The sequence below is a fragment of the Apteryx rowi genome, unplaced genomic scaffold (genome assembly GCF_003343035.1).
Source record: "Apteryx rowi isolate R43461 unplaced genomic scaffold, aptRow1 scaffold_0, whole genome shotgun sequence".
NCBI classification, from domain to species: domain Eukaryota; kingdom Metazoa; phylum Chordata; class Aves; order Apterygiformes; family Apterygidae; genus Apteryx; species Apteryx rowi.
Genome location: NW_020447195.1, coordinates 919,700 through 946,038, shown reverse-complemented (window position 1 = coordinate 946,038; position 26,339 = coordinate 919,700). Strand labels below are relative to the sequence as shown.

At 49.0% G+C, this 26,339-nt stretch overlaps 1 protein-coding gene across 1 annotated transcript; it reads right to left on the bottom strand.

Annotated features, from left to right (window-relative positions):
* Positions 1 to 651: 651 nt before the first annotated feature.
* On the bottom strand, positions 652 to 26,339 carry ADA (adenosine deaminase). Its single transcript, XM_026057292.1, has 11 exons — positions 26,308 to 26,339; positions 16,823 to 16,884; positions 13,209 to 13,331; positions 12,935 to 13,078; positions 11,732 to 11,847; positions 9,152 to 9,276; positions 6,052 to 6,123; positions 5,630 to 5,731; positions 4,945 to 5,012; positions 4,294 to 4,423; positions 652 to 2,815 (listed from the first exon to the last, which is right to left on the bottom strand). Exons 1-11 carry the CDS (start codon positions 26,332 to 26,334, stop codon positions 2,714 to 2,716), a joined length of 1,071 nt encoding a protein of 356 aa, XP_025913077.1. The 5' UTR covers positions 26,335 to 26,339; the 3' UTR covers positions 652 to 2,713.

Sequence of the window (26,339 nt, the reverse complement as noted above, 5' to 3'; positions counted from 1 at the left end):
AAAAGCCTGCTCCCATTTCCCCACACTCAGGGACAAAACAGCAGGTACCTCCTGGTCTTGGCTGACTGCACAGTTTGGTTTTCAAGCCCCTCTTCCAGCTCTCCTCATTTCCACTAAGCAGTATTTTTGGCTCACGCACAACAAGGAAGCTGAAAGGCAGTGCAGAGGGACTGTGCATCACACAAGACCCAAGCAGTCGAACACAGGCTAATCTTAGGTCTCCCTGGTCAGAATGCGTCTGCTCCGAAATTATATTTAGCCAGGGCATTAGCGACATGTTTGCCAACTAGCCTTAGAGGACAGGCAAGAAGCATCAGGTTTCCCCTGCAAAAGAGCCAAGTCAGCTGCCATCACTGATTGTGCTCAGAGACCAAGGGCATCAGACTAATCCAGTAACATCCTGACTCGCAAAGCTGCTGACCACACAGATGCTCTGAGCCTTTAATTTCAGTGGAAAATACAAGCATTCAGGACCTCCCAAAACTAACCACACACCAAATATCAAAAAGCCTTTTAGAAACCGTCTCCTGCCTGGGTCAATACTAGCCTAACAACCGTGCAGCCCAGAGACTGTACCACTTCTGACTCTGTATCAAACTATCGTCCAAACCTCAGGAGAGTGTGTGTGTGKGGGGGGGGATTGTAAACTATTTTTGATACATGCCAGAAAAAGTCACAGCACACAGTCATAATGCTGCTACTTCTAGCAGTGATGCACGTGTTTCTTTGATTACTGAAGGAAAAGTGACTTGTGAGGTTGGAACAACTTGCATCAATAAGCACAATTTGCAAGTCCAGCAAGGGAGTGCAGGTACCTTCCCCCTTGCTCGCCCAGCATTAACTTCCAAAGCATTCTGGCTTGGTAAAAGGAGAAAGTAGGAATTGGGCTGCCAAAGCGCTATATCCTCCCTATACACCTCCCTATCACCCTCTTGCCATACCAGGGGTATGATGGGTCACACTGCAGATCATGGACCACCGTTCCAAACAGTGTTCCTTGAACAGAGAGGCAAGAAGATTTCTATTTTAATATAAATTTGTTATTTTATTAAACAGGATTAACAATCAACTATCCAGAATCCAAACAAACAACTGTTCTTCACTTTTGGAGAAAAATTATCCAAAAAACCTGGGTCTAACAGCAATCACATTCTTAAAAGTGATGACTTATCCTTTGCCTTATAAAAGTAACAAATTCACTCTCTCATATCTATATATACATATAGGTGTATATATGCACCATGTATTTCAGAGATGAGTATTTCACTCACTTAGAAGACAAATATGGAAGCCCCAAAACAATGGAAGTATTCCCAGCACGAGATCGCTGCTGGTCGAGACTGGAGCAGTCAGTCTCGGACACTATCTGTAGTAATGGTGACCACAGCCCTTTGTCAAAGGCAACTTTTGGTATAGTATCTTTGGAGTATGCATCTTTGCAGACACCTGAGATATTAAAGCACACCACACACCTACATTCCCTCCTCAAACATGTTGAGATGGTCTTCGACAGCAGAAAAATTATGGGCTTTTCTCTGGTGGCATGGCTCTATTACATATTAAGTGAAAACACTATAATGCACCAAACGCGCTTAGGAATTTTGGTGAATATTTCCCAATAAATTCTTCACCAAACTGAAGATCTGACTTCTAGCGCCAGTGCTGTGGTTACATGAGAGAAGCAATTAAGATGAGACCTGAGTCAGTATTTGATATTGGGCCCTAGCTCATTAATTTATTCATTTAGTTTTAATGGTGCCTAAAGATTACCTCCAGTTAAGAAGAGGGCAGCATGGTTAAAGAGGCATCAATCACATGTTTGTAAGTCCTAAACAAAGATACCGGAAGAGCAGAATGCAGCTCACAGGAATTCTCCAGGCTGAGTACAGAACTGGGGGAAGTCCCAGAATGCAGGTTTTGGCCCAAAATGGTAAAAGAATTCTCCAACGTCCTATGCACGCGAGAGCATGTTCACGGGCAGCTGCGGGCACAGCTGGAGCCCTGAGCCCAAGGTTTGTGCTTCTGTAGCAGTGACATTGTAAGGCCTGATACATAGAGCTCCTTATCCAAGAAAGGATGCCAAAAAAAAAAAAAAGAGTATTTTTTTAAGTGCCCTTCAGACCTATGTATCGATAAGTGTGCCAGCTTCTAGCTTGTTCTTGATACAAGACTAAGCATAGGTAAATACAGTTGTGGCCAAACTTTCTTATCTGCATCGCTGGGAATAAACCTCTGTTTGAGTCGCCTGCTTACTCCCTTTCAGGGTTAACTCACCTTTTCCCTAGCAAGGTAAAGGTTAACCCTGGCCACAGTCACAAGGCGGTTATTTCTGTACTGCAGACAAGGGCTAAGGCAGGTCAATGGGGCACTGAAGTTAAAGCAGGGCAGGGGGGAAACAGGGAAGGTTCTGCTGTTCTCATTTACTCTACAGATAAATTGGCAGATGGAGGAAAGTCAGGCCAGGAAGCAGTTTTAGTATGCTTGCACAACAGCAGTATAGGAAGCCGGATATCCATTTGGGAGAGACATGGTATGTAGGGGGTGATAGGTGGGATAGATGATAATAGCCTGATTCTGCTTAGGGCCAAAAAGGTTATTACAGGGGTACCAGTAATAAAGACCGACTCTGGGCACCTCCTCCTGGTGCTCCCACCAGCACAGAGATGAGTCAACCAAGAAGGGCCACTGCTCCATGCTGGCTGGTAGAGTTGCATCAAGATGTACTGGGGACCATCCCATAGGCTTCATACAGTGTATTGAGAAGTTCCTGCTTTTCTTTCTCAGGTAAGAAGCTGGACTGAGCTGCATTGATGTTCTGGGGAGGCAGAGGAGGAACAGAAAGGAGACATTTAGATACATCAGACATGAATATGTGGTTGTACAGATCCAAACATCTGTCTCTGAGCATCAACAAGAGAGGGACTGTGTAACTTCTCCATTCCAAGATACACTTCCATGGCTTCATTTTACAAGACAGCTGCTCTGGCCCACCACTAGCAACAATCCTAAGAGGAAGGAGGCAGGCACAAAGAGGTTTTTAAAGGCTTTGGAGTTTTTAAGGATATGCACTTTAGAGTCATTCCTACACTCCAGGCTTCCCTTTGGATAAGGGGCCTTTCACAACAGTTGGTGGCAGCAGCCCGACATGCTGCTGCTGTGACAAAGCCGCCTCGCTATGCGATTTAACATGCTTGTCTTTCTTGTGCGGGGACATTTCTTTTATTACACAGAAACAGCCTGGCTTCTTAAAGAGCAGAAAAGGACAGCTGGCAGCAAAGCAGCTGGACCCAAGGTGGCAGAGTTCAGAGCTGTCCTCTGCTCCTCCTCCCAGACCCAGAGCGTAAGTCATGTCTATGGGAGAGAGGGACTCCGTTGTTCCTTCAGCCAGAGCTCAGAGCAGGACTAATGCTCTCTCATAAAGTACATCCTGAATTTCCAATTCCAAGAAAAGATTCCCAGACAGTAGCTAAGATCACAGATGGTCTATAGAGACATGTAAGTAAAAGCTATCAAATCAGCACGGCTCTAATGCTAACCAGGAAAGCTTTACTTAGTACTCAGATAAGACCGTAGGACAGGGTAAGTGTTGGGAGTTTGACTTAGGTAAGTGACTAGAGCCAGTTTTTAGGATGCGTTGAGACCATAAATGACTGCGTATGCCAAAACTGAAGCCAACAGTCACTTTGCTTTCAGTTCAGTTGTATGTCAGTCATACCATGTTTGTTGCATACTCATGTTATATGTGCAAAAACCACAAATGCTTTTGCACATGCTGAATCTTAACTAACTTTGGGGCCAGGCCTTCAAATCAACTACCTGCAATTCCAAATCCAGGGGAAGGGGGTGGGGGGGGAGGGAAGGCAACAAGCACCTTCCTTCCCTACCACTCAGACCTGTCTTGAGGACTGCAGTGGGCACTTTCCACTCTAACCTGTTCTCAATAAAGCCCAAAGCAGTCAGCCCAAGACATGTGTAACACCTTTAAAGACCATGCTGCACAAAGCAACCTTCAGATCCCCTCCTGCTCTCTGCATTTACACCAGCCAGCTGACCGCATCCCGCAGTGCTCCTGGCGTCCCCCCTCCAGCAGCTATCCTCAACTGATGCCTGCTGCTTACAAGGAAAATGCATGATTTTCTTACTTCCAGTGAAAACTCTTCAGCTTACAAAGAAAAAAAAAAAAAGAAGAAGAAGAAAAAAGGAAAAAAAAAAGAAGAAAAAAAGCAAAAAAAAAGCTGATTGTTCTGGGCTGCACTGGGACATCTGCAGAGCACCCAGCTGAGGCCAACTTACCACTCTCTTGAACTCCTCTTCAGTAAAGCCCATGTACTCCTTTGCTATGCTGTAATCCTTGTCAATAGTGGAGTTAAAGATGAGGGGGTCATCGGTGTTTATGGAATAGTTAGCTTGATCCTTCCTAAATCTGTAAAGAAGCAGAGTTTAGAATGGGGTAAATACTGAATGTGGCACTGTTCACACACTTCTCAGGATAAAAACGCAGTAAAAGCAAAAAAAACACCTAGTTGTCCCTGTAGCTTACATTGCTGGACACAAACACATTGCTCAGCTTGTCTCACCACTGCTCTTCACTGATCTACTTCTTCAGCAGAGCTAGGAGCAGGGTGTCAGGGATGCCTGTTGCTTAGAGGTTCAACCACCTCAGCTCTCATGCACAAACTAAAGCTAATGCCCAATGTGAAGCAGCTGGAGCTCTGGATGCCCAGCAGCCCTGAGCAGGGCTGGAACAGGACAGGAAGGCCTCGCACTAGAGGGGCCGCACACTTACTCCAGCTACACCGGATTCCTCTGTGGGGAAGAGCAAGGACGTACCATATTCTCCTAAGTGGTTAGATTTGTATTTCCCTTGCGAAGCAATAAAGCAGCTATAAATAACTAGGATTTGAGTTGGTTACTTTAAGATTATACATTATTTAAATGCCTTACTGTGCTGCTGGGTGTTTCCTGAAGTCTGGAAGACATGCTCCAGTAAGATAACTGGACCAAGGGCAAACCTGTTTGTGGAAGTTAAACAAAAAAAAACAGAATCAGCCATACAGATCTGAAATACTGCTGGGTATGTAGATAGCTAAGCATGCTGGTAAAGCAGGATGTAGGTTTACAACAGCTATGTTCACTGCTATCCCTCAGCCCCTCTCCGAGCTGGCAGGACCACGTACATCCCAAATCACGAATGGGAGAAATCCACAGCCTCTGCTACAGTGAATGTGCAAGGGCTGGTGGGACATTTTCCACTGCCAGCCAACCACTGGTGGTCTGTAGACCACAGCTAAGAAACCATTGAAATAAGAAGGAGGGAGGGGGAGGGGGAAATGAAAAAAAAACATGAACAGGAACATTCCTCTCTGCTCCACAATTCCTGCAAGTTGATGTGAGCTCCAGGGCTTCACACAGCAAAGATCTCAACATGTCACCAGGTGTCACTGCATTTCTGCTATGGAGCTTTGGGGCATCTGGGTTCAACAACAGCGTTGTAGATGTGGTCAGTACTGGGTATCAGGTAGCACCCTGTACTCGGGGTGCTTGGCTGAAGCACAGACCAAGCAAGGGCCAATTTTCCACTCTGAGACATCAACTACCTGGCAGTCACACCCACAGGATACATCCTTACCTCAAAATGCATCTTTGTTCTCAACAGCTCCTTATAAAGCTCGGGGTCTTCCAGGACATGGTAGCCATGGCCAATGCGCTCAGCCTTCAGGAGGTAAACTGCCTATAGAGCACAGAAAAACACAGCCTCTGAGCACAGGCTGAGCTTCTGCCTGGTCCAAGAGGTCCCTGCCCCACCAGGGCTGCAGCCTGTATGTCTGAAATAGCTCCCAGAAGATCCTTTTCTGAGCTGTCGGAGCTAGATTTCTGTCCGGGTCCCAGATTTCTGCTCCCTTATGAATATGGAAAGAACTTGGGCATCTCCCTCTGCAAAATACTACTGAGTAGGGGGCTCTTCCCACCCCTGCTGCTCATCTTACAATGCAAGGATGCCCCAGTGCCCTGCTGATCTCTGCTCTGCCTTGGGCCAGGATCTCCTCTCACCTCCTTGATCATAGCAGCTGGTCCAGCCTCCCCAGCGTGGACAGTTCGATGAATGCCACATCTTTCAGCTTCCTGAAAAGTAAGACAGGAAACATTTCTGTCCAATCACACAAAGCAAGGTCAGCAAACTGCTTTCAACAGATACCTTTTCCACTGACTACCACCCTGGTGGCATAGCAAGCGAGATCAACAAGGCTCTGGGCTAAGAGCTCCCAAACTGCAGGCTCCACACCCTGCGAGGGCTGCATTCTCCCAGGCTGGGATTGTGCTGTAGCACAGGCTAAAAGAGGAGAAGACCAATAACACCACAAGCAGAGAAACTTAGAAAGCCTGGTTACCTTCCACATGGAGCCCAGCCAGGCTTCTCCAGGGTCTTTTAATAAACACTGAGCTCACTGCTGTCTCCTCTCCAGAGAAGAACACACCTGAAGCTCTCCTTCCGCCACCCACTTGCCTTTATACATAAAACTTGTAGGAATTCCTGTCTTTGCAACTTCTACCTTTTTGGCCAACTGCAGCCAAGTCTGACAAAGAATTAAAAAGCTACCGGGGTAGAAAGAAAGCGATACCCATAGCCCGCATGCCTCACTTCTGCGAGGGGCTGGGGACAAGCCATTGCAGCCAGCTCTGCGGCTGGGAAGGTTCTGCAGACTCCAGGCAAGTAGGATTTGGCATGTTTCAAGCCATTCTCCATGGATGTCCTGACAAACCTCCGGGGATGCACCCTCTGCATCCTCACCAGGGACCGCCTGGGCCTTTGGAAGCTGAGCTCCCTCCTGCCACGGCCTCGGGGGAAGCCTGGCACCTGCCTTGCTGTAGAAAGGCCACGCAGCCAGCGACTGTGAGCAGGCTGCAAGCCCTAGCTTGCATCAGACAAGCTTCCCAGACACTCCTTCACAGCTTTTTATTCATGGTTTTTTGAGTTACTTAAGAGATTTCTCACTTCCTCCTCTACTGCATGCCCAGGCCCAGCAATGGTGAGGCCAGGCTTTACCTAGGATGCCCCCAGAAGAGCCCTGCACACATCTACCTGCAAGGCAGGCTGTGCTCCCTGAATTCCAGGCAGGGTTGATTTTTCCTCAACAGCTGGTGTTTTGTCACTTTCATTATTTTAGTAACAAAATCTGTCTGGTCAAAGCACTGGACAAGTATTAGAGAGAAGACTCACACCAACACTGAGATTTTCTGCTTATTTCCAAGAAACCCTCCTCCCCCCACTCCCAAGACAGCCATCCCTAAATACCCCAACAGGAGTCAGGAGCAGAGATGCAAGGGAAGGGGCTGGGAAGAGCACACGGAGGTGATCCTTCACCGCTCACCCTCCTGGCTTCTGGAAATCTGACTCCCTGAGCTGTCCCCATCCATTGCATCCAGGAGGGAGCTCGTGTTTAATGGCCAGATACAGATATGTCCTCCCCAGAGGGACTTTTTTCAACCCATTTGTGTTTTTGGCTTCCATATCATTACATGCTTACAACAAAGACAGCAAAGTACATCTGTATGCTGTGCCACAAACACTTCTTTTTGTGCCTGAGAGCTGCTACCTGACAGCTTCCCTTGGCTTTTCCTCCAAGGATCATTGCCTCCTCTCTCCTTGGACATTGCTGTCTAACTCCTTAGCTGTAAGTTTTTCCTAAGCCAGCATCCTCAGTCCTTCTCTGCAGCCAGCATTCACAGTCAAGTTTTCACTGTTATCTGTTACTTCCCCTCTAGCGGCAGTCCCCAAAAGCTCCCAGGCAGAACGCGGCCACCCCAGGAACTCTAGCCCAAGGGAAACATCTGGTCATGTCATCACAAATGTGTCTGGTTCCCTCAGATCTATTACATATCCTACAGAGCACAACAGCAGGACTTTCAGGGATGCATTTCACCACCACATAGGCCAAGAGGGGCTGATGGACTGGAATGGGGTTTCCTTCAGTATCTAAGAGCCTTAATGAGCCACTGGCATAGCAACAAGAATCTGTATCCTTAAGACTGGGATACCTCAGGCACAGACAGGACAGGATGAAACATTCTGCCCATCAGTTAATAAAACCCTGTTAAGATTCCTGCATGCCAGTTTGTAACTGCTCGGTTCATCTTGTATAACACAGCATAGCAGTACAGACAGGCCTTACAGTGGCTCCAACTGCTCATACTTTAGAGCATTGAGATTTTAGTAGACTGAGAGATGTCAGTCATCACCGCATCATCCTTCAGTGCCTTGCTGCAAGGTGATGGCGAATGAGGAAACACCACAGTAAAGACAGCAACATTAAGTATTTACAGGAAAATACAGGTGTTTGAGGCCAATAGGAAATAACATTCAGTTCTTCCCCACATCCTCCAGATTCACATCCGTGTTAGGGCCTCCACTGCAGGCTACAGCAGTATGGACCCCGAGAAAACCCCCTACCGCTTTAGTCCTGCACCCTGTTTTCAAACCACAACTCTTTCAAGCACTGACACCCACATTCTTGCCTCCCACTCACCTACAGGAGCCAGTTATATAACCAACAACTCCACAAACTTAAATTCCTACCAGGGAGAGGAGAGAGGCACAAAGTTTTCCCCTTAAGCTACTGTAAAACACTAAGGTCTTGTGAAACCTCAGATCAGCTTCCTGAAGTCATTTCGATGCTTGCATTTGAGATGATTACACAAAGTAAAAGAACTGCAAACACTCAACTTATTCTATATTGTTTAGGTGATTTCCGTCAGTTGAAGACTGGACTAGTCAGATCCATATTTAGCTGCGGTTTCATAGAGCACCACGAGGAGACCCCATCTAACAGGAGTCAGAGGCACCTCTGCAGAGGGGAACACAAGCTCTGTGCCCCACATTTGACACTCGGCTTCACTCCGGGGTAGCGCTCTGAACTCTAGCTCTAACGACATGCTTAAGCAAGCAAGTCTGCAATTAATCATTTAGAAATATAAACAAAGTAATACTTCTGCTGTTTAACAGAACATTTTTAATAACCACAACGAATTTTTAAGCTCTATCAGCTGTTTGGGGTCTGAATAAAGTGCTGCATGCCCCCTAACCAGGAAGAACTCAATGTCATAATTTCTTGTAATTTCTTATAATTTCTTTTAAGAAGCCTATTTGACAAACCTCATAAGCCTTCCTATGCTCAGAAGAAGTGTCCACCTTCAGTGACTCATCCCCAGCCAAGTCTATGGCTACCACAGAGTTGTTTCGATACTTCTTACAGAGCTCCACCACCTCTGGAGACCAGCCTGGAAAAGATGGCATCAAGATTCAGGAGGAAGCATTCATGAGAGTCATGTCCCGAGCACGTTTCTAAACAAATTTTGGACATACAATTAGAATGCTAGAGCTGTTTTCTTTGGTGTTTTCTAAAATTTAACGCTCAAAAAGAAGAAGTTAACAAAATCCTAGAAATATCTGCCATCTTCAGCCAAATAAATGCTGCACACAGACTAGCCTACTAAAGATTCAAAGGAAGAAAGTACATTCACTGGCTATAAAATTGGTCTTATCATGTTTTTCTCTCAAAAAAAAAAAAAAAAATCAGAAGTGGTGGCTGACTGCTGCAGTTGACCCAAGGTAAGCTGAACTGGACAGAGTTCAGTTCAGAACTCTTCAGAACAAGTGCAGTAACATGCTGTGTGGGAGGAGTCCCTCAAATCATTCCTGAGCTTTCACACAGTCAAAAGCCGGGCAAGGGGAGGGGAAAGGGAAGAACTGGTATGTCAGAAGTGTTGTATCGTTGAATGATTTGGGTTGGAAGAGATCTCTGGAGGTCCTCTGTACAAGCATCATTAGTCCATTGCAAAGCATGCTAGACTCCCCCAGCCAAGATGATGGATGCTACATCTGGCAAAAAGGAGCTGTTTAGCCACCTGGAAGAGTGAGCTTTAATGCTCACAAAGTTTTGTAGCTTTATGGCTTCAGTGACAACAAGAGTAATAAGTGCCCAACAGCTACCTCAGAGTTATCTCTGATCAGGATAGATTATGATCCCTGAGAAAGGAGATGGCATCTATTAGCTGATACAGCACTCACCCTTAGCAAAAAGGCCAAGAAACAGAGATAAACTCTAGTATTAATAATTAACAGGCACCTGTTGTGCACATATGATTCAGAAGTCATATTAACATACAAGAAAATGCATACAGTTTCATTTCCTTGTTTCATCAGTTCCATACTTGTCAGGTTAGAGCCATTATTTTATTGACAAGTTTAATATGAGCCAGTTCTGGCTGGCATTTCTGCCTTTCTGTCAACACTTCATAAATTACAGGGCGGCTTCTCACTGTGCAGCATGTCCTGAATGCTGCCACTAAAGACTCTTGTGTTAAGCACGTCACTGACTCCAGGTAAGAGTTTGTGCCCTGGCACCACATTTTCAGGTGTCTACAAGAGCAATTCCTATTGCTGTTCAAGTGCACTCTACATGAGTTGACTGCTCCAGCCACTTTCTGCATTTACCACTTCTGTGTTTGCAGGAACCGTAACTGCAGGAACAGGTGTAAAGTACACAAAGTTGTCTAGTTTCTACAAACAAGGAAAGAAGTCCTTTTCCTAGAAGCAGGAAATCCAAAGGTCAAGTTTTCAAACTATTGTTTGGTGTTGATTGTGCAAGGCTGAAAAAAGAAAGCACTCTCAAATCTTCCAGTTTCCAGGGATATCATTTTTCAAATTTCTGGACACAAGTTAACCACATACTCATTAGCAAATCTTTTCACCATCTACCCTATTAAGCCTACCTGAAACCTGTGAGGATATGAAGATATATATAAAACCTTCATTTATGAAAGGCAGCTACTGTAACACAAACTCATTTTGACTGCATTTTTCCCTAGATAAAAATGTTCTCAGGGCTCAGCAACCCAGTGAAACACAGGAAATTGTTTTTGCCTATTTTGGATAATAGCACCAGTTACTGAAGAAGTTCAGGGTTACTGATTTTATCAAACATACTTAAATGTAACTTAAGTATATTTCACATGTGTTTTGAGCTGAAATCAGCAGAGTTTGCTACCAGCAATTCTTTGGCTAACCCGTAGTAAGACCAACTAAGCAGAATACTGTTGTAGGTGCGTGATCTCCAGCTGGGAAAGTTTCATTTCTCCAACTCCATAGGAAGTGCTAGATTTCATGCTTGTTCCTCCTCTGGTGACCATTTGTTCTCATGCCCTTACCCCACGCAGCGTCCTGGGTGCCCCGAAAGACCCAGGGAACATCCCAGCAGTCACTGCCGTCGGCCCAGCAGCCGCTTGCTTTGGCCTCCCCTTTGAGAGCAGCTTCAAGTGGCTTGAGGAAAGCCCCAGCCCTTGGGCAGGGAGCGAGGTACTAGCCGAAACTACATCTCCCGCAGCAGAGGAAAAGAGAACTCTTTTTGTCTCTTTAGCAAGACCCTTTAGCTAGTTCTTCAGATACTGGTTGTGTCAACAGATCCCCTCTTTCACATCCAGCTGACCCTTTCCTCACAGTCAGAGAGCACGAAGTCCCTGACTAAGAAAAGTGCCTTCGTTCCCGGCCCCGTCTCCCCTGCACAAAGAGGAACAGTCACCACTTGCCCACAGCACTGGTCCCATGGGGAAACCAGAGCCATGTGACTGATGCTGTCCCAGCGTTTCTGCGGGGACCTGAACCCAAGGGACTTCACACACACCCAACAAGTCAGGAAAGGGGGAGCAGAGCAGCGGGTGGGCTGCAATACGTTACTTGGCATATGGCGCATGCAGCATAGAATAGACCTGACTTTGATGTTGAACTTCCTTTCTCCTTCCTGTAGTCCCTGATTAACGAGGCTAACAACTTCATCTGGAGTGAGGTCTCCCCTGCAGGAGGAGGGAAAAAAAAGAGAAGTCAGTAGCAGACCAGTAGGGCACAGTGCTGGAGACCCACCAGGGCAGCATGCAGGAGCTGCAGGCCCACCTCAGGGAAAGCCCAGCGCCGCTGCCAGCGAGGCGCGCGGGAGGCTCCCGCAGAGCCCAGGCTGCCACGGGGTCCCGCCTGCATTACCGCCCGGGCAGGGGAGCAGCTGAGCTCTCGCCGGGACCGCCTGGAGCCGAGGAGTGCCTTGCACACTGCTCTGTGCCCAGACTTGCAAGACGTCAGGCGCAAAAGCATGCGAAGAAGTCTCCTAAGACGGAGACAAGCCTCAAGGCAATGAGATACGCCTGCTGCCCAGGCACATTTGCAGCCGGAGATCTCTGTAAACAGGCCTGGCGCGGCTCCCGGTTACAGACCTGAAGACCGCTGGGGCTGGGGGAGGCTGCGCTGCCGAGCGCGCAGGCTGCGTTTCGGCCGGGAGTTACGCTCTGGCGAACCAAGCGTTCGATCGCCGTTTGTCCGAGTAAACGCAGGCGGGTGCCAGCCGAGGAGCGGCACCCGCTCTCTCGCCATGGTGCACAGCTTCGCGCAGCCACGGCCGGCGCGAGTGCRCTCAAAGCCTATCGCCCCTTGCTGCGCGAGGGGCCGCGGAGCTCGGCATCGATTTAGTCGGAGACACATGCAAAAGCGGGGGCAGCGTGCAAAGGAGAGATGAAGAACTGAGCGCCAGGTTTACATGCTGCGGGCAGGGAGTCCGCGCCTGAACTCCAGCTTCCCTCACGCAGAGCGGCTTCAGCCAAGAGCTTAAGCACAGCTGCCTCACGCATGCAGAATTAAGCGCCCAAAGCGAGGCAGAGACATTACGAGAGGAAAAAAAATACTATTGATGGGGAAGAGAGATGGAAGAGCGCCGGCTCCCGCTGCGGTGGAGGAGAGAGAAGGCCTCGGTTACCCCGTAACCCAGGCTGCCCGCCCGGCCGCCCGCCCCCGTCACGACCGTGGCCCAGAGATCGGCCCTGCGGCAAGCTCCCTCTGCCCCAAGATGGATCCCCCCAGCCCGGCACGGCCTGGCGCCACCCCGGCCTCACTCACTCCTGCTGGCCCCAGGGAATGGGCTCCACCTTGCAGTTGGCCAGGAGGTGGGGGCTGTACCGCACCTCCACGTAGACGACGCCTTCCTTCGCCTTGGTTTCCACCAGCTCGTAGGCGATCCTCCTCACCGCCTCGCGGTCCCCCCTGCGGAGACGGGGAAGGGGCCGTGGCGCCCGCGTCAGCTGGGGGCCCCGGGCCCCGCGACGCCACGGCTGGCCCGAGGCCCGGCACTGCCGCCACCGCGGGCCGGGGAGGGCGAGAGCGGGGTACTCACGCGATCGCAGGCATGTAGTGATCGAATTTCTCTAGAAACTGGGTAAGCGTCAGGGGTGTTTTGTAGCTGACGTGCTTCAAGAGGTCATCGACGGTGCTGCCAGGAAGAGGAATGCCCCTTTTCCTAGAAACGAAGCCACACTTCACTGACAGGAAAGGCTATCGCACTTTTAATCAGCTTATTGCGTAGAGCAGACATATCCTGAGCTGGCAGCATTAAACCCTTCCTTCGCAGAAGCGATGCGGCACAAGCTGTCCTTCCAAAACCTCCCCACGGGTGCGGCCTGGACCTCACTGGGAGGAGGCCACCCAAACGCAAGCGCATCGCGATGCAGCGAGCCCAGCGTGACCCAGCAGGAACAGAGCTGGGGCACGTTTTTTTTTTTTTACAGCTTCAGAGGGAGTTCATTTAAACAGACTCTGGATTATTTCTTGGCGCTTCCGAGTCCTAGAAGCAGAATTGCCAAAATACTTCAGGGAGGTTAATTTCCACTCGCGCAGCCTCGAGAGCCTGTCACGCTGCAGAGAAGCTCCCAGGCACGGGGCGTGCGGACAGCAGCGCGGCGGCTCTCCGTGGCTACCTGCCGGCAGCCCCGAGGAGTAAGGCTCAGCCGGAGGCAGCTGGCGGAAAGCGGACATGGCGGCATTTCCTCCGATGGGGACACCCTTCCACTCGGAAGCGAACGGCAGTCCCAGCGACTGCTTTTGCCAAAGAGATGGCGATGGTAAAGCCCATCTGAACTCTACCATGAGAGAAGAGCCTGCTTTACCTCCGGCAGCAGCACGCGTCTCAGGCAGACAAAGTGTCCCCGTGAACAGCCGGGGTCCCTCCACTGAGCGCTCTGGCTCGACGGGGCTGTTTGCTGAGGTTGCTGCATGTTTCCAAGGCAGGCTTCAGCCTCCTGCCACTGTCTTCTTGCATATTAATGCTAACATAAATTAGGAATAATAACTAGACATTGCTTTCTAATCCTCTTTCCTTCCCAATCCTGCCACGATGAATTAGAGTTGACTGAAGTATGTTTCTCTGCTAACAGAGACAAAGCACCACAGACGGTTTTAGCCTCCTGATGCCAGCAGCCATCCCAAGGAGCAAACTGCAGGAAAGCAGCCCAAATGTCACTGCTCCTGGGCTAAGCAAACACTGCTCACTTCCCCACTTGGGCCGGAAGGAAATCAGCCTTACGCTCAGCGTTCAAACGCAATCAGCAGAGATTAAGTTGCTGACACTCAGCAGGAGATGTTTGCCACTGCCAAGGCACGGGCCTTCTTCCCCGTCTTGCCCTTTGCAGCCCAGGGACACATCCTCCGTCTGTTCCAGTAACTGTGTCCGCATCTTCCTCCACCTGCCTATGGAAGGTTTCCTCCCAGAGCCCTGTCAGCAATGCTGTTTTCCTGACTTCCTTCAAACGCTTCCCGAAGAACAGCTGCCATGCCGTTGACAGCTGCAGCCCTTTGGGACGATCCACACACAGAGACACTGGATTAGGCCCCTGTCTGACGAGCTCTGATGAACACAGCCACATGGCTTTTGGGGTTACTGTCCCCCGGGTCACCCTGCTTGTTGGCTAGGAGCACGCTCAGCCCACTGCAGCTCCATCCCACGAGCTGGTCTGCCACTGCTCTAAATGTTTTTGCGTAGCAGGCCAGGCAGGGAGTGAAAATTCAGAGTCATACCTGACCGAATTCGAGCCAAAGTTTCTAAAAACTGCAGAGTTAAGCCACTGCCAATGGGGGCTTATACCTCCCAACAGCTTCATGTTATTTGTATGTGGTCAGCCACCATCTGACAAACTTACTTCTAGCTCTTTACCTTTAAAAATAGACCACAAGCAGCTTCCCATGCCCAGGCTGACGTAGTCTCCTATGCAGCCCCATTGCTTTTAGGTTCATGTTCACCCATCGAAAGTCCATGAACAGTGCACACACTTGCTCCACGCAAGGGAACTGCAACCCACCAGCTGGCAGCTCCAAGAGACAGCAGGGCTATTTAAAAATATGCTAGAACACAGCATACACTTGAGCAACGAAGGTTCCAGTTCTAAGCAAGAAAGAAATGTGGGGCCGTCAAAGGGCTGACATCTCCCGGGCCTCAGGGCTCCCAAGACCCTCCTGGGGGCCATACAGGCATTTTTCCTACGTTGGTGACAGGGACTGAGCAGAGCCCCGAGGAAGCCAGAACAGTGGGTAACTCTCATTCATCAGGACTTTTACCCTGGTACTTCAGCCTGCTAACTCCTGTGATAAGGGCAGAACCGAGAAAAATCCTTACTCAGCTTCCCACATGGACATCCTGCAATAAATGAGACTGACTTTTCTGATCTACCTTATTTATTCCAACAGCACTGCAAAGTTTATGTCTGGTTGCCCATTGGAGAAGAAGCTTTAGAAAGATTATTCCTCTTGGAAACACATTGCCTTGGAGCCTACTGGGCTTACAGGATGCCATAACCATTTCCTTTCCTCCTCAAAAATGACTTCTTGTCCAAAGTTACCCAAGTTGGGCCTATGAACTGTTTCCTGAGATCTTTAAACTTGCCACATTCTTGATATGAGGGTATCTGGTAGTGCCCATTAGCTTTTCAAACACTCACAGCTAGAAGAAGTCTTGAGGCTTTTTTTGTTTCCAGCTATGGAGCCAGGTTCTTGCACCAGTTAATCATTTACCCTGGTGTTTCCCACACATAAGCCATACTTAAGCAAGAAGGCAAGTACAGGCTCAGTCAAGGGAGCAACCTGTATTAAGTCACTGCTGAGTGCTTTCCTGGGTCACCCTCACATTAGCATGACTTTTTGACTGTTAGGATCAAACAAACAGCCATGCTGAACAGTAGCAGTCTGGGGTTTAAATGCCCGCATCAGCAGGTGAAAGAGGAACACCCAAATTAATTTTTCCTCCGAAGACTATGGTATGATACCACCACTGAGAGGACATTCCCAGGAAGTTTTCACTTCAGTCAATTTTACAATTGGGAACGTGGAAAAAGAAATGAAAAATAAAGTAAAACCTGACTGTGTCATTTCTTAGGTACACATCCAAGGCAGATAGCTCTCTCCTTATGTGACACCTTTTCTCTTTCATCATGGGCGGCTCCTCTTAGCTTGTCCAGCTTGCAGACCGATGACCGCTGTGCTGGGTCACTGCTTGCTCACACACCTCCTATCAGTTCAGCCCAGCTGCAACACTGTGGTGTGAGAATAGAGCGCTTTCCAGAGTACACAGCCAGAGGACCGATCTGTGCAGAGATTAGTCTGACCAGTCGGGTTTGCTGCCTGCAAACATGGGGAAAGGCCTATCTTGGCCTGCCAAAACAAGCTTTTTGTCTTCGAACTGGACAAACAGAAGGCACGGGAGTAGGTACCGATCTGTATGACTGCTTGTCCCATGCACTAAATGAAAACAGGGTGTTTTTACTGAACAGTTAGAACCTGCTAGCCAAAACATGTTTCACGTTGTGATAATCAGGGTTTGGGCAAGGCAAAACCCAGGGAGTGTCTCCTTCCCTGGAAGTCATTCTATCCAGGCGCACGTTAGGAGTGCAGGTACCCTGCTCAAGACACTGAAGCAATAAATTACTCACAGCTAACCAGAGCTTTCCCCCACCGCCAACTCACTTGCCAAAGTGCAAGATTGTTTCTGGTCTAATGGCTCCATCCAGGTGGACATGAAGTTCTACCTACAATAAAATAAAGAGAAATCAGTGATGTATTCTTAGAGCCACAGCAAAAGTTTAGAGATAAGCAGCTGGTGCTAACACAGGTATAAATGCAGCTAATACAGGGAGAGAGTCATGAAAAGGAAGTAAAAAAAGATTGAAAACCAATATCACAAAATTTATTTTTGAACATCTGTGTATTGTCCCAATATTTGTTTTTATTCCCGTTGCAGCTCACACATTTAACAGATCTTTAGAAATTCATCTATTTTCAGTAATATTCACACAGCTTTAGAAACTGGCCTATTCTAATGAAGTTTGCATGGCTTGGAGTTTGGGAAGACTGAACAGACCAAACCCCAAATACCTTTGCCTTCCAGATGGCTCCTTCTGGAACTCACAGACCCTCAAGCATCAATTAATTTTTTTCAGAAGTTATTTAATGAGGACTTTGACTTCACTTCCAAGAATCAATGCCTGCTATATTGTTAATTACTTGGTATTATCGCAGCATGTAAGCTTTTAATCCTGCACAAGGATTCCAGAGGCAAAAGGTGCTGTAAACAATAAAAGGAACAGAAGATGCCCCATAGAGCTAACAAGCTGGTTTTAAAATACAACACTTCAGTTTTGACTCATTAAAAATGGGACAGTGATTGAGATCACTCTGCAGCTGTTTCCAGATTATTGCTGAAACAACGAATTTTGGAAAAAAAGTCAAGGAAAACCTAACAAATGTCATTTGGAAGTAAAGCTAGGAAGGAAAACATTAGTTGTAAGATGTTTCAGCTGGGTCTTCCTATTTCCAGAACTGTTTTCTTTTAAGCAATAGGATAGCGAGTAGCCTACAAAATAACTTTTTTTCTTTCTTTCATTATTCTTTAAATGGAAGGAGAATCTGAAGCACTGATCAGTTACTGGGAAGCAATGGCTACAAGACTGGTTTCGTTCCCTCCAGGTCTTTCAGATGTGGATGAAATGGGGCATCTCTGTACTGAGATGCCCAAAGAGCGACTGCCACACCTGCATGGGACAAGATTTCAGCCATTAGCATCTAGAAGAGATTAATGTGGGGTAACACGGGGGCACTTTCTCTAGTCCTTTAATATTGCGTGCAAGTCAAGCACACTTACGTAGTCTATCAAAAACTGGAGAGAATGGCCAATGAAACTGAAAAGCAGCAACTTTAAATAAAAACAAAGCTTTTGCTAGTTATAACACTGTGCAAATTATTCCATGCAGATAATTGCTACAGGACGTTAAGAATTTAGTAGGATTCAGAGAAGGACTGGATATTTGTATGAATAACTAAACCACCCACAGTTACTCATTAATATCTACAAACCCTCTGGTGCCAGGGTATGTATCAAACAATAACTGAGAGAAGCTGGCAGAAAAATAAGCAAGCAGTCCCTACAAGCAGGCCAAATCTTAACTGTCCACTTCAAGGCCCTTCCGCCCTCCTTTGAAGCAACTGCTTCCAGCCGGTGAAGGAGGAACAACGCTGGCCCAGCACCCTGCTTGGAGCTGCCAATTGCCGTCTCTGGAGTTTGCGCTCATGACCCGAAAGCTCACACCCATCCCCATCTCTTCCAGGGGTCCCAGACTCCTGCCAGGCACGGGAAGAGACCCATTTTCTGCACACGTCTGATTCACAATCAGTGTCTTCATTGACCACGGCTGCTGCAAAAGACCGTCGCTACAGGAGTGGGACAGTGCTCGGGTTCAGGCCACCTACATAGGAAGGCCATGAGGCTGTCACTGGAGATGCGTGCTGGCTGGAGAGCAAAATGCAGATAACAGGCTCACCGCAGCTTGATGTACTGATCCTGCATCTTCGTTACAATCAGCAAATCCAGGCGTCATGAATATCCCCATGATGGTAAGTACCCCACAGTTCATTTAAATACACAGACACAGTGATAATGTACATGGGAATGACAGTTCTGTTTTTCTTTTTATTGCCTCAAATTCTGTAGCCAGAGTTATTTCTTCTGCCTTGACTTGCAAGTTCTGAATGAGGCTAAATTTAGTTCCCTCCTGGGAAAAAAAAAACAAACCACCCTCTCCATGCTGCTGGGCTCTCCAAGGACAGCTCAGCTCCACTAGAAAAGTGACACTGCAGAGGGTCACACTACTGTGATGGGAGAGTCTCATGCAGCCAGACCCAGAGGACTGCAGTCACTGCCTCAGACCACGCGAAGCAGGGCCCCGCATCACCTCCAGGACGGCCTTCCCTGCAAGTCCTCTCCCAGTCACGCTTCTCGTTCCACCTACCAGTGCCTCCACACATGCCTCTGCTAGCGGGTTGTAAGAAGATATCCCTGTTACTTCTCCTACTCCTAAGACACGATCTGAATCTACGGAGATGAAGATTTTAAAAGGACAAAATCTGATCTTTCCCCCAAGTTATGCAATTCTGCTTACTGGGACTAAATGTCCTGAGAAGCAGCAGAAAATAACAGGCTATGGACATGATCTGCATCACCAGATGTGGAAGCCTGGAACGCTTTACACTCATGGGCTCCAAGTCCAATTTCAAAACCATGTAAGCTCCATTCCTTAAGGTTTTTAACAACCCTTGTGACCTCCTGATGGAGTTACAGGCTTTACTCACTCATGCTGGATATAAAAACCAAGCAAGCTGAATCGACAGGATCTTCTCACTCCAAGTATTTCCAAATTGTTTGCTGCAAAAACATCCTAGCATGCAAAACACTTAACGTGAAAGCAAATTAAATGGTGTCCATACACGCAAGCCATCTGCTTTCTGCCGCTGCTGCAGGCGAGGTGCCTGTAAAGCAGCAAGGCTCCCCTCCGACTCGAGGAAGAGGCTCTTCCTCCACTGCCACCCATTTCTTTGCATCTGGAGGTACCTAAACTGCAGTCACAGAAGCGATAAGAAACTCTTGTGTAACCCAAACTCCAAGAGGTTACTTAGGATCAGTGCTCAAAGGGAGTCCTTTCTGCAGCTGGCAACTAGCTGATCTAGGCTACTCAGATTACTGCAGGACATTTAGCAGAAGCAGTGGAGGTGTGCCTACATAGGAAGGACTAAGGACACATCTGTAGCCTGTTTCCTCAGACAGCCTGCACTGGAGATGGATGAAATCAGCAGAGGCAAAATGGAGCAACCCAGCTCCCTTAGAGGCACTGCTTGCAAACCCTGCAGGTTTCCCATGCTGTAAGAGGCCATTTGCTGCAGACTTAATGCTTTATCCAAAACAAACACACGAGAAGAGAGCTGAAGTACAAGACTTTCCCAGATATAAGTGGAGGGCATGACCTTGCTTCAAGTCAAGGAAAGTACCCAGACAAAAAAACCCAACAGTTTCACTGAACTGCGGCTCTGTGACACGATGCCTGAACAAGCAGAACTACAGAAGTACGTACAGGCTATGTCTGAACACGGGTGCCCAGCAGCATTTCCAGTGCTCTGCTCTCAGCGTGCACAGAGATTCATCCCAAGTCCTCTGGTTTGTTTGGAAAGGGAGCCAAGGCACACAGATTAAATGGGAATCTCAGTACTTGATCCAGGACCTGACTGGGACCAGAGGCTGCGCCAGCCAGACGCTCGGAGAGGAGCCAGAGAGGTCTCCACCGCCAAGTACGCCGCGGCCAGCGAGGCCTTCGTTTTCACAACAAATCGGAAAGTTAATACATTTGTTCTGATGAAGAACTAGAAAGGATCAGAGATCTCAAATGCTTTCCCAGGGCAGGAGCACTGCTCTTCCCCTGCTGCAGGGAGGACCTTTGAGGCCACCTTTGGCAGAGGCCTGGCATGGTGTGGTCACTCTTCAGCCTCTCTTCTGCGCAGCCGCAGTGCTAAGCTGAGAGCAAGTTTACCGACCTGCTGGTGCGTAACAAAACTCTGGTGCAATTCGCTAAAATATCTAAGTTTTCCTAAAAAGGAGTCCGAAGCTAGAAGGATGAGTTCAAGAGATGTAAGATACCATAAGACATGTATCCTCAGCACAGACAACTCCCAGCAAGGTTGTCAGTGGAAAGAGAGGGCTTTTCATTTTTCTGCCAGAAAAGTTTTAGATAAACCACAGCATCTGACCTATTAGCACAGATACTAGCAAATGGTTTCAGCTTAAAAGAAAAGAGAAGCTTTAATGATTCTGGGTTGACCTTTCTGTCTTTAAAACATGGTCATGTTTTATTTGAAACTTAACAAGCTTCAGAAAAATTCAAACACAAAATGAGGTACTTCAGTCCAAACAAATATGTTTCTTTCAAGCTTGATTAGAGTTAATTTAGTGAAACGAAGGGGAAAAAGTTAACTAAACATTCAAAATATTTTCCGTTGTAGTCAGCCCAAACAGTATTTCCTCTCCTACTCTATGGTTTGGTCAGCAAATCATGACAGACCAGTTAACTGCTCAATTTACCTATTATGTGGCAGAAGAAATCACCATCCAGGCGGATTCACTTGAGGGAGTTTACTTATTAGGCATTCATTCTTTTAGGTTCAATTTTGTTGTTGTTGTTGTTTTTTAAATACACTGTGAATGCAATCAGCCAGCAACTGATTACTGCAAAACCTGCAGAGCCCTAGTGGCATGGTAAAAGCAAAACTAACCTCACCTTTTATTTTGACCATTTCCAGCAGATGTTAATAGATAAACCATGCAGTTGTTGAAGTTGCATAATTTCAAAATCCTATCAGTGACTTTGCCCAGGACTATTTATCAGCACACTAAAAGGTGATAATTTAGAGCGTGTTACTTGTATTGGTTTCAATAACAGGAAAATAGAGTAATTATAGATGTCATTGGTCAATTATTGAATAATCAGGAAATAAAGCAGAAAAATGTTAACAAGGGTCAACACTTGGCAAGAGATAAGATGAATGCCAGCCACTGCAAAAAGGAAGACCTGTGTTCCCCCAAAATTGTTCTTATAAAAACACACTATCAGGAGCTATGTAAATTGTTATCTGCAGCATAAACTTGCCATCAACCCTCGTTTTAGAAGTGACACGTGAGACTAGATCAAGAGGGCTGGGAAGTGAAGAGACGCAGTATTATCCCCCGCCCTCGCAAAGTGCACAAATGCGAATTTCTAGACAGACAGATTTGCCAAACACTAGGATGGGGGTTCGAGTCTAAACAACAACAACAAACACATACAAAAAAGAAAAAGAGAGAGAGGGAGATGGCAAACTTCAAGACCCACACAACATACTGCTTCACTGCAAAAAAAAATATTCCTGCTTTCTATGGAAGCAGTCACATGGTACAATCTTTAGTACCACTCCTCTCGGCACCAATCACTCAGCCTCCTCCGGCACCTTCTGTCCTTAGACCTCAATATAAGGCTCCCAGTGCCATTAGGCCATAGGACACTAATAAAAGGAGGAGGCTTGGCATTCCCCTACTGCAGGGAGAGCTTCAGCAGGGACTGCAGGGCTCCGATCCCCACTCCGAGCTGCTGGAGACCTCTCACCTCCAAATGAGGCAATGCTGCCGAGCAATAAAACAGAGACCTTCCACTTCGAGCACCAAAACCGCATTTATTACTGCTGCCCCATTTGATAAGCAGAGACAGGAAGGTAATCTAAGAATTTGCTCTGCCTTGCATTAGTGAAGTTATCAGCAGCCACAGCAACGAGTAAGCACACGGCTGAGCCCAAACGCAGCCTTTGGTCCCTGCGGACACACATGCTGCCCACACTCAGACTTCAACCCGCACAAAGAGCCACCGCGCTCAAGCTGCGGGCTGGCATGGGCGTGAGAATCAGCTGGGGCGAAGGCAAACGCCACGTCGAGCACGTCACATCCTGATGCCCAGGCAGGGCGACCAAAGTGCTTTGTCGAGTCTTGCACAGCAGACACCAGGAGCTAAAGCTGTTTTCTCCTGCTAACAGCCGTGGCTCCGTGCAACCACCTGAGACTTCAGCCAGTACGACAGCTTATTGGCATTGTGGCTGTTCCTCCAGGAAAAACAGAGCCATGGCAAGGGGCTTCAGGCAGTGAGTTCTGGGAAAACACTCACGTCTCTCCACAATAAGGAACCCTTTTTTAGTTTTGCACCCAGAGCAAATACCTGCATTATCTGTTCAGCAAGGCCACTGGGTTGCAGGGGCAGAGTGTCCACCCAAACCCTCGGAATAAAGCCAGTGAGCCACAGCAGAACTAGCACCTTGACATCTGGATTTGGTCATCAGGAGCTCTCTTAACCATCGAGGGACACATCCAGCTACTGCAAGTTCTGGCCCTCCCTCCTCATTCCCAGGTACAAAGGACATATCAGGGATGGCCATACCTTAGCCCAGTGCGTATCATTCCCTTGACAACAAGGTCTGTCCACTGGTGCTGAGAACTGCCCTTTTGTGGCTTTCTTGTAAACCATTAGTGTTTGAAGAGCACAATCACGCAGCAAGGGTAAAGAACGCCTAGCTTCTGATGCAACCACCACCATATGCTCTTTCCTCACCCCTCCTCACACCCCAGCCCTGTGCCTCACCTTGAAGGGGGACAGGCCCCCACAAGGTCTCCAACACATAAAATGAACCTTGCAAGAGCTTGTGGGAAAACCTGCCCGAAGCGAGCAGCAGCCCAAGTTTATTTTGGAAACAGTGACCCAACGGCAGTGCTACATCATCTGTCGGGAAGGCACATGCCTGATACCAGATGTCTACATGCACATCCCACGCTCTGCCCACTTGTGCTGTTCGCTGGTGGGATGGAGAAGCCGAGGTGCTGACACGGCTGCCTGCCGCACCGCTGCTATTCACCCTTGCTGCCCATCTGAGCAGCCCTTGTACCAGGTGGACAAGCCTTGACCAACACCTTATTCTGTGCCGGTGACAGCAAGAGGCAACGTGTTTCTTCTGTGCAGCAGAGGTAGCCCCTACACTCGTTGCAGGCAGGGCACCACCGGGGGAACGTGCACTGCAAGCGAGCTGCCGTGTATTTGCCCAGCCAGCGCGAGCTCTGCTGCCCGTGCTGCACGCCCGCAGTGCTGCGCAAGGCCCAGCAGGCTGGGATTTCAGCTGCAGCGGGCGAAGCACTGCCGCACACCCGCCCCTGCGCGTCACTGCTTGTTTTGGTGGCAAACAAAAGGAAAAGTACCCAGGTGGCCCCAAAAAGCACGTGTAGACTGGCCTGCAGAAGGGAAGAGCCCTCTGCCACAAACTCCCCGAGCTCGGGCTGGCTCGCGAAGGGTCTGGGCACTGGCGCAAAGAGGAGCCAGCAGCGAGCACTCGGCAGGCGTGGGAGCCCCGGGGGAGAGACACAATATCTGCTCTAGCTCTGGAGACCCCCTGATCCCAGCCTCCGAGGAAAAAGGCTGATGGTCTGCACCCAAGGAACCGCAGTCCCTTCTGCTCTGTCATGTATCAGAGTCACCCTACTGCAACCCCAGCAGCTCCCTTTTCATCCGCCGCAACAGCTGGAAGTCAGCTAGCTCCTGCCTGACAAGCCCCGTTCCCATGTCAGCGGGGCTGAAAGCTGCCCCGGTCACCAGCAAACGTCTCTAAAGCACAGCACTGCTCATTCCCAACGGCAGAGGGTCCTGGGGAATGAATGGGGGCAAACAGGGTTCACTCTCTGCCTTCAGAGCTGATTTTTTTTTGTTGTTGAGCCCGACTTAGCAGGCTCACAGGACTGAAAGGGACTGCCTGACTCATGAAATCCAAAGTCTCGCAATCGCAGGCAGCCAGACAACAGAAGACTGATCTTAGCAGAAAAACTGCACAGTTTTTCCTAGGTCTCTCTTCTGCATCCTACTTTTCCCTAGATTGGAAAAGTAGGAGGATGCACAAGTGAAAGAAGAACTTAACATGCTTCCTACAGCCAAAAATTTAAAATCACTAGGGTAAACCAATAATTTTCTGTTCTTAGTGGAGTTGATGAAATGCCATGAACATCTTTCTAAATTGAAGTGGCCTGAAAAAGGCTTTAACCATTAGCAGACGTTAATGCTCCCTGGATTTCAGTATCAAGGTTTGCCTGCTATCATATGGATAACCTCCCAAGAGAGGGAAACCTCATACAGCAGTGGAATGAAACATGAATTAAAAACACATAAACAGGCTTTTTCAGCTCCGCTACACTTTTTTGGTGTGAGCTCAAACTCAGAGATAAACGGCTGGGGGAGGTGTCAGTGGACACAAATGGCCCCAGAGCTTCCCTTTGGGTTTCAGAGGCAATCTTGTTGCCCTGGAAAGCTGCAAGCGCTCGCCTCCTCTCAGGTGAGACCCACCACGATGCTCACGCCACCTTCTCTGTCTCCTCTGCTCCCGCGGCTGCTCTGCGCCCAGCTCCTCGCTGCCCACGAAGAGCCGCACTGTCTTGCTGCCAGCAAACGAAGAAAGGCAAAGTCCAAAGCAAGCCAAACAGAGAGAAAACCTGCTCCCCAGTACTGCAGCTTACCTGAGACCACAGCCGAAGCACAGGGGCGTTCTCCAGTTAACGCAGCGCTCTCCCACGAGACACACTGTTGTGACTAAATGAGCCTGTTTTGTCTTCTTCCCTCTCACCTCTTTTATAATCTGATTAATAAAAATGTTGCTATATGATCCTACTTTGGATGTATTTATATAGCAAATGGTGAAAATGAAACACTGGAGAAGCATACCAGCAGTAACCGAGATGGTATCTTGGTGTCTGAAGAATAACTGAATTAAGTGATTAAAAAAAATAAATCCAAGAGTAAAATGTATATTTACTAGAACAAAGTAATGGTTACACAGCTGGATCCTTCAGAAACATCCCAAAATCCATATTCGCAGCCAGGTCACCAGCACATCCCCGGCTTGGCGCCGGGACGTCCCGCCGCAACGGGGAGCGGGACGGGCAGCGCCTGTCGGCAGCGGGAAGCCCGGGGTGCGCGGGGCAGCCCCCGCGGCTCCTGCTAACGCGGAGAGGCAGCACCTCCCCGCGGAGCTCCCTGCCGCGGGACCCGGCCCCAGATCCAAGCACGCTCCCGGAGGAGCGCCGCGCCGATCCGCGCCGCCCGCGCCGCCGGGGGGCACCGGGGCGGGCACCCGCTCCCGCCCCGGGCCATGCCCCGGCTCCCACCGTCCCTGCACGGAAGCCGAGTCCCGGGCCATGCACCGGCTTTCAGCCCCCGTACACGCACCAGCTCCAACTGCCGGTGCACGTCCCTGCTCCCACCGTCCCTGCACGGAGGCCGAGTCCCGGGCATGCACCGGCTCCGACTCCCGGTGCACGCCCCGGCTCCCACCGTCCCTGCACGGAGGCCGAGTCCCGGGCATGCACCGGCTCCGACTCCCGGTGCACGCCCCGGCTCCCACCGTCCCTGCACGGAGGCCGAGTCCCGGGCATGCACCGGCTCCGACTCCCGGTGCACGCCCCGGCTTCCGCCCCGTGCACGGCGCCTAAGCCCCGGGGCACACCCGCGTCCTCAGCCCGGTGCACGGCGCCTCAGCCCCGGTCCCGGTCCCGGTCCCGCCCCGGGGGGCCGCAGCCTCACCTTGGGCTCCCCGAAAACACGCTCCATTTCAC

What these genes read in the sequence shown, in the direction of transcription:
- ADA (XM_026057292.1), bottom strand. Translation starts at nt 26,334, where the DNA reads ATGGAGCGTGTTTTCGGGGAGCCCAAG. An exon ending in GTGTTTTCGGGGAGCCCAAG is followed by an intron (nt 16,885 to 26,307) that starts GTGAGGCTGCGG and finishes ATTTTATTGTAG; the next exon opens with GTAGAACTTCATGTCCACCT. An exon ending in CAGCTGCTATGATCAAGGAG is followed by an intron (nt 5,732 to 6,051) that starts GTGAGAGGAGAT and finishes TGTGCTCTATAG; the next exon opens with GCAGTTTACCTCCTGAAGGC.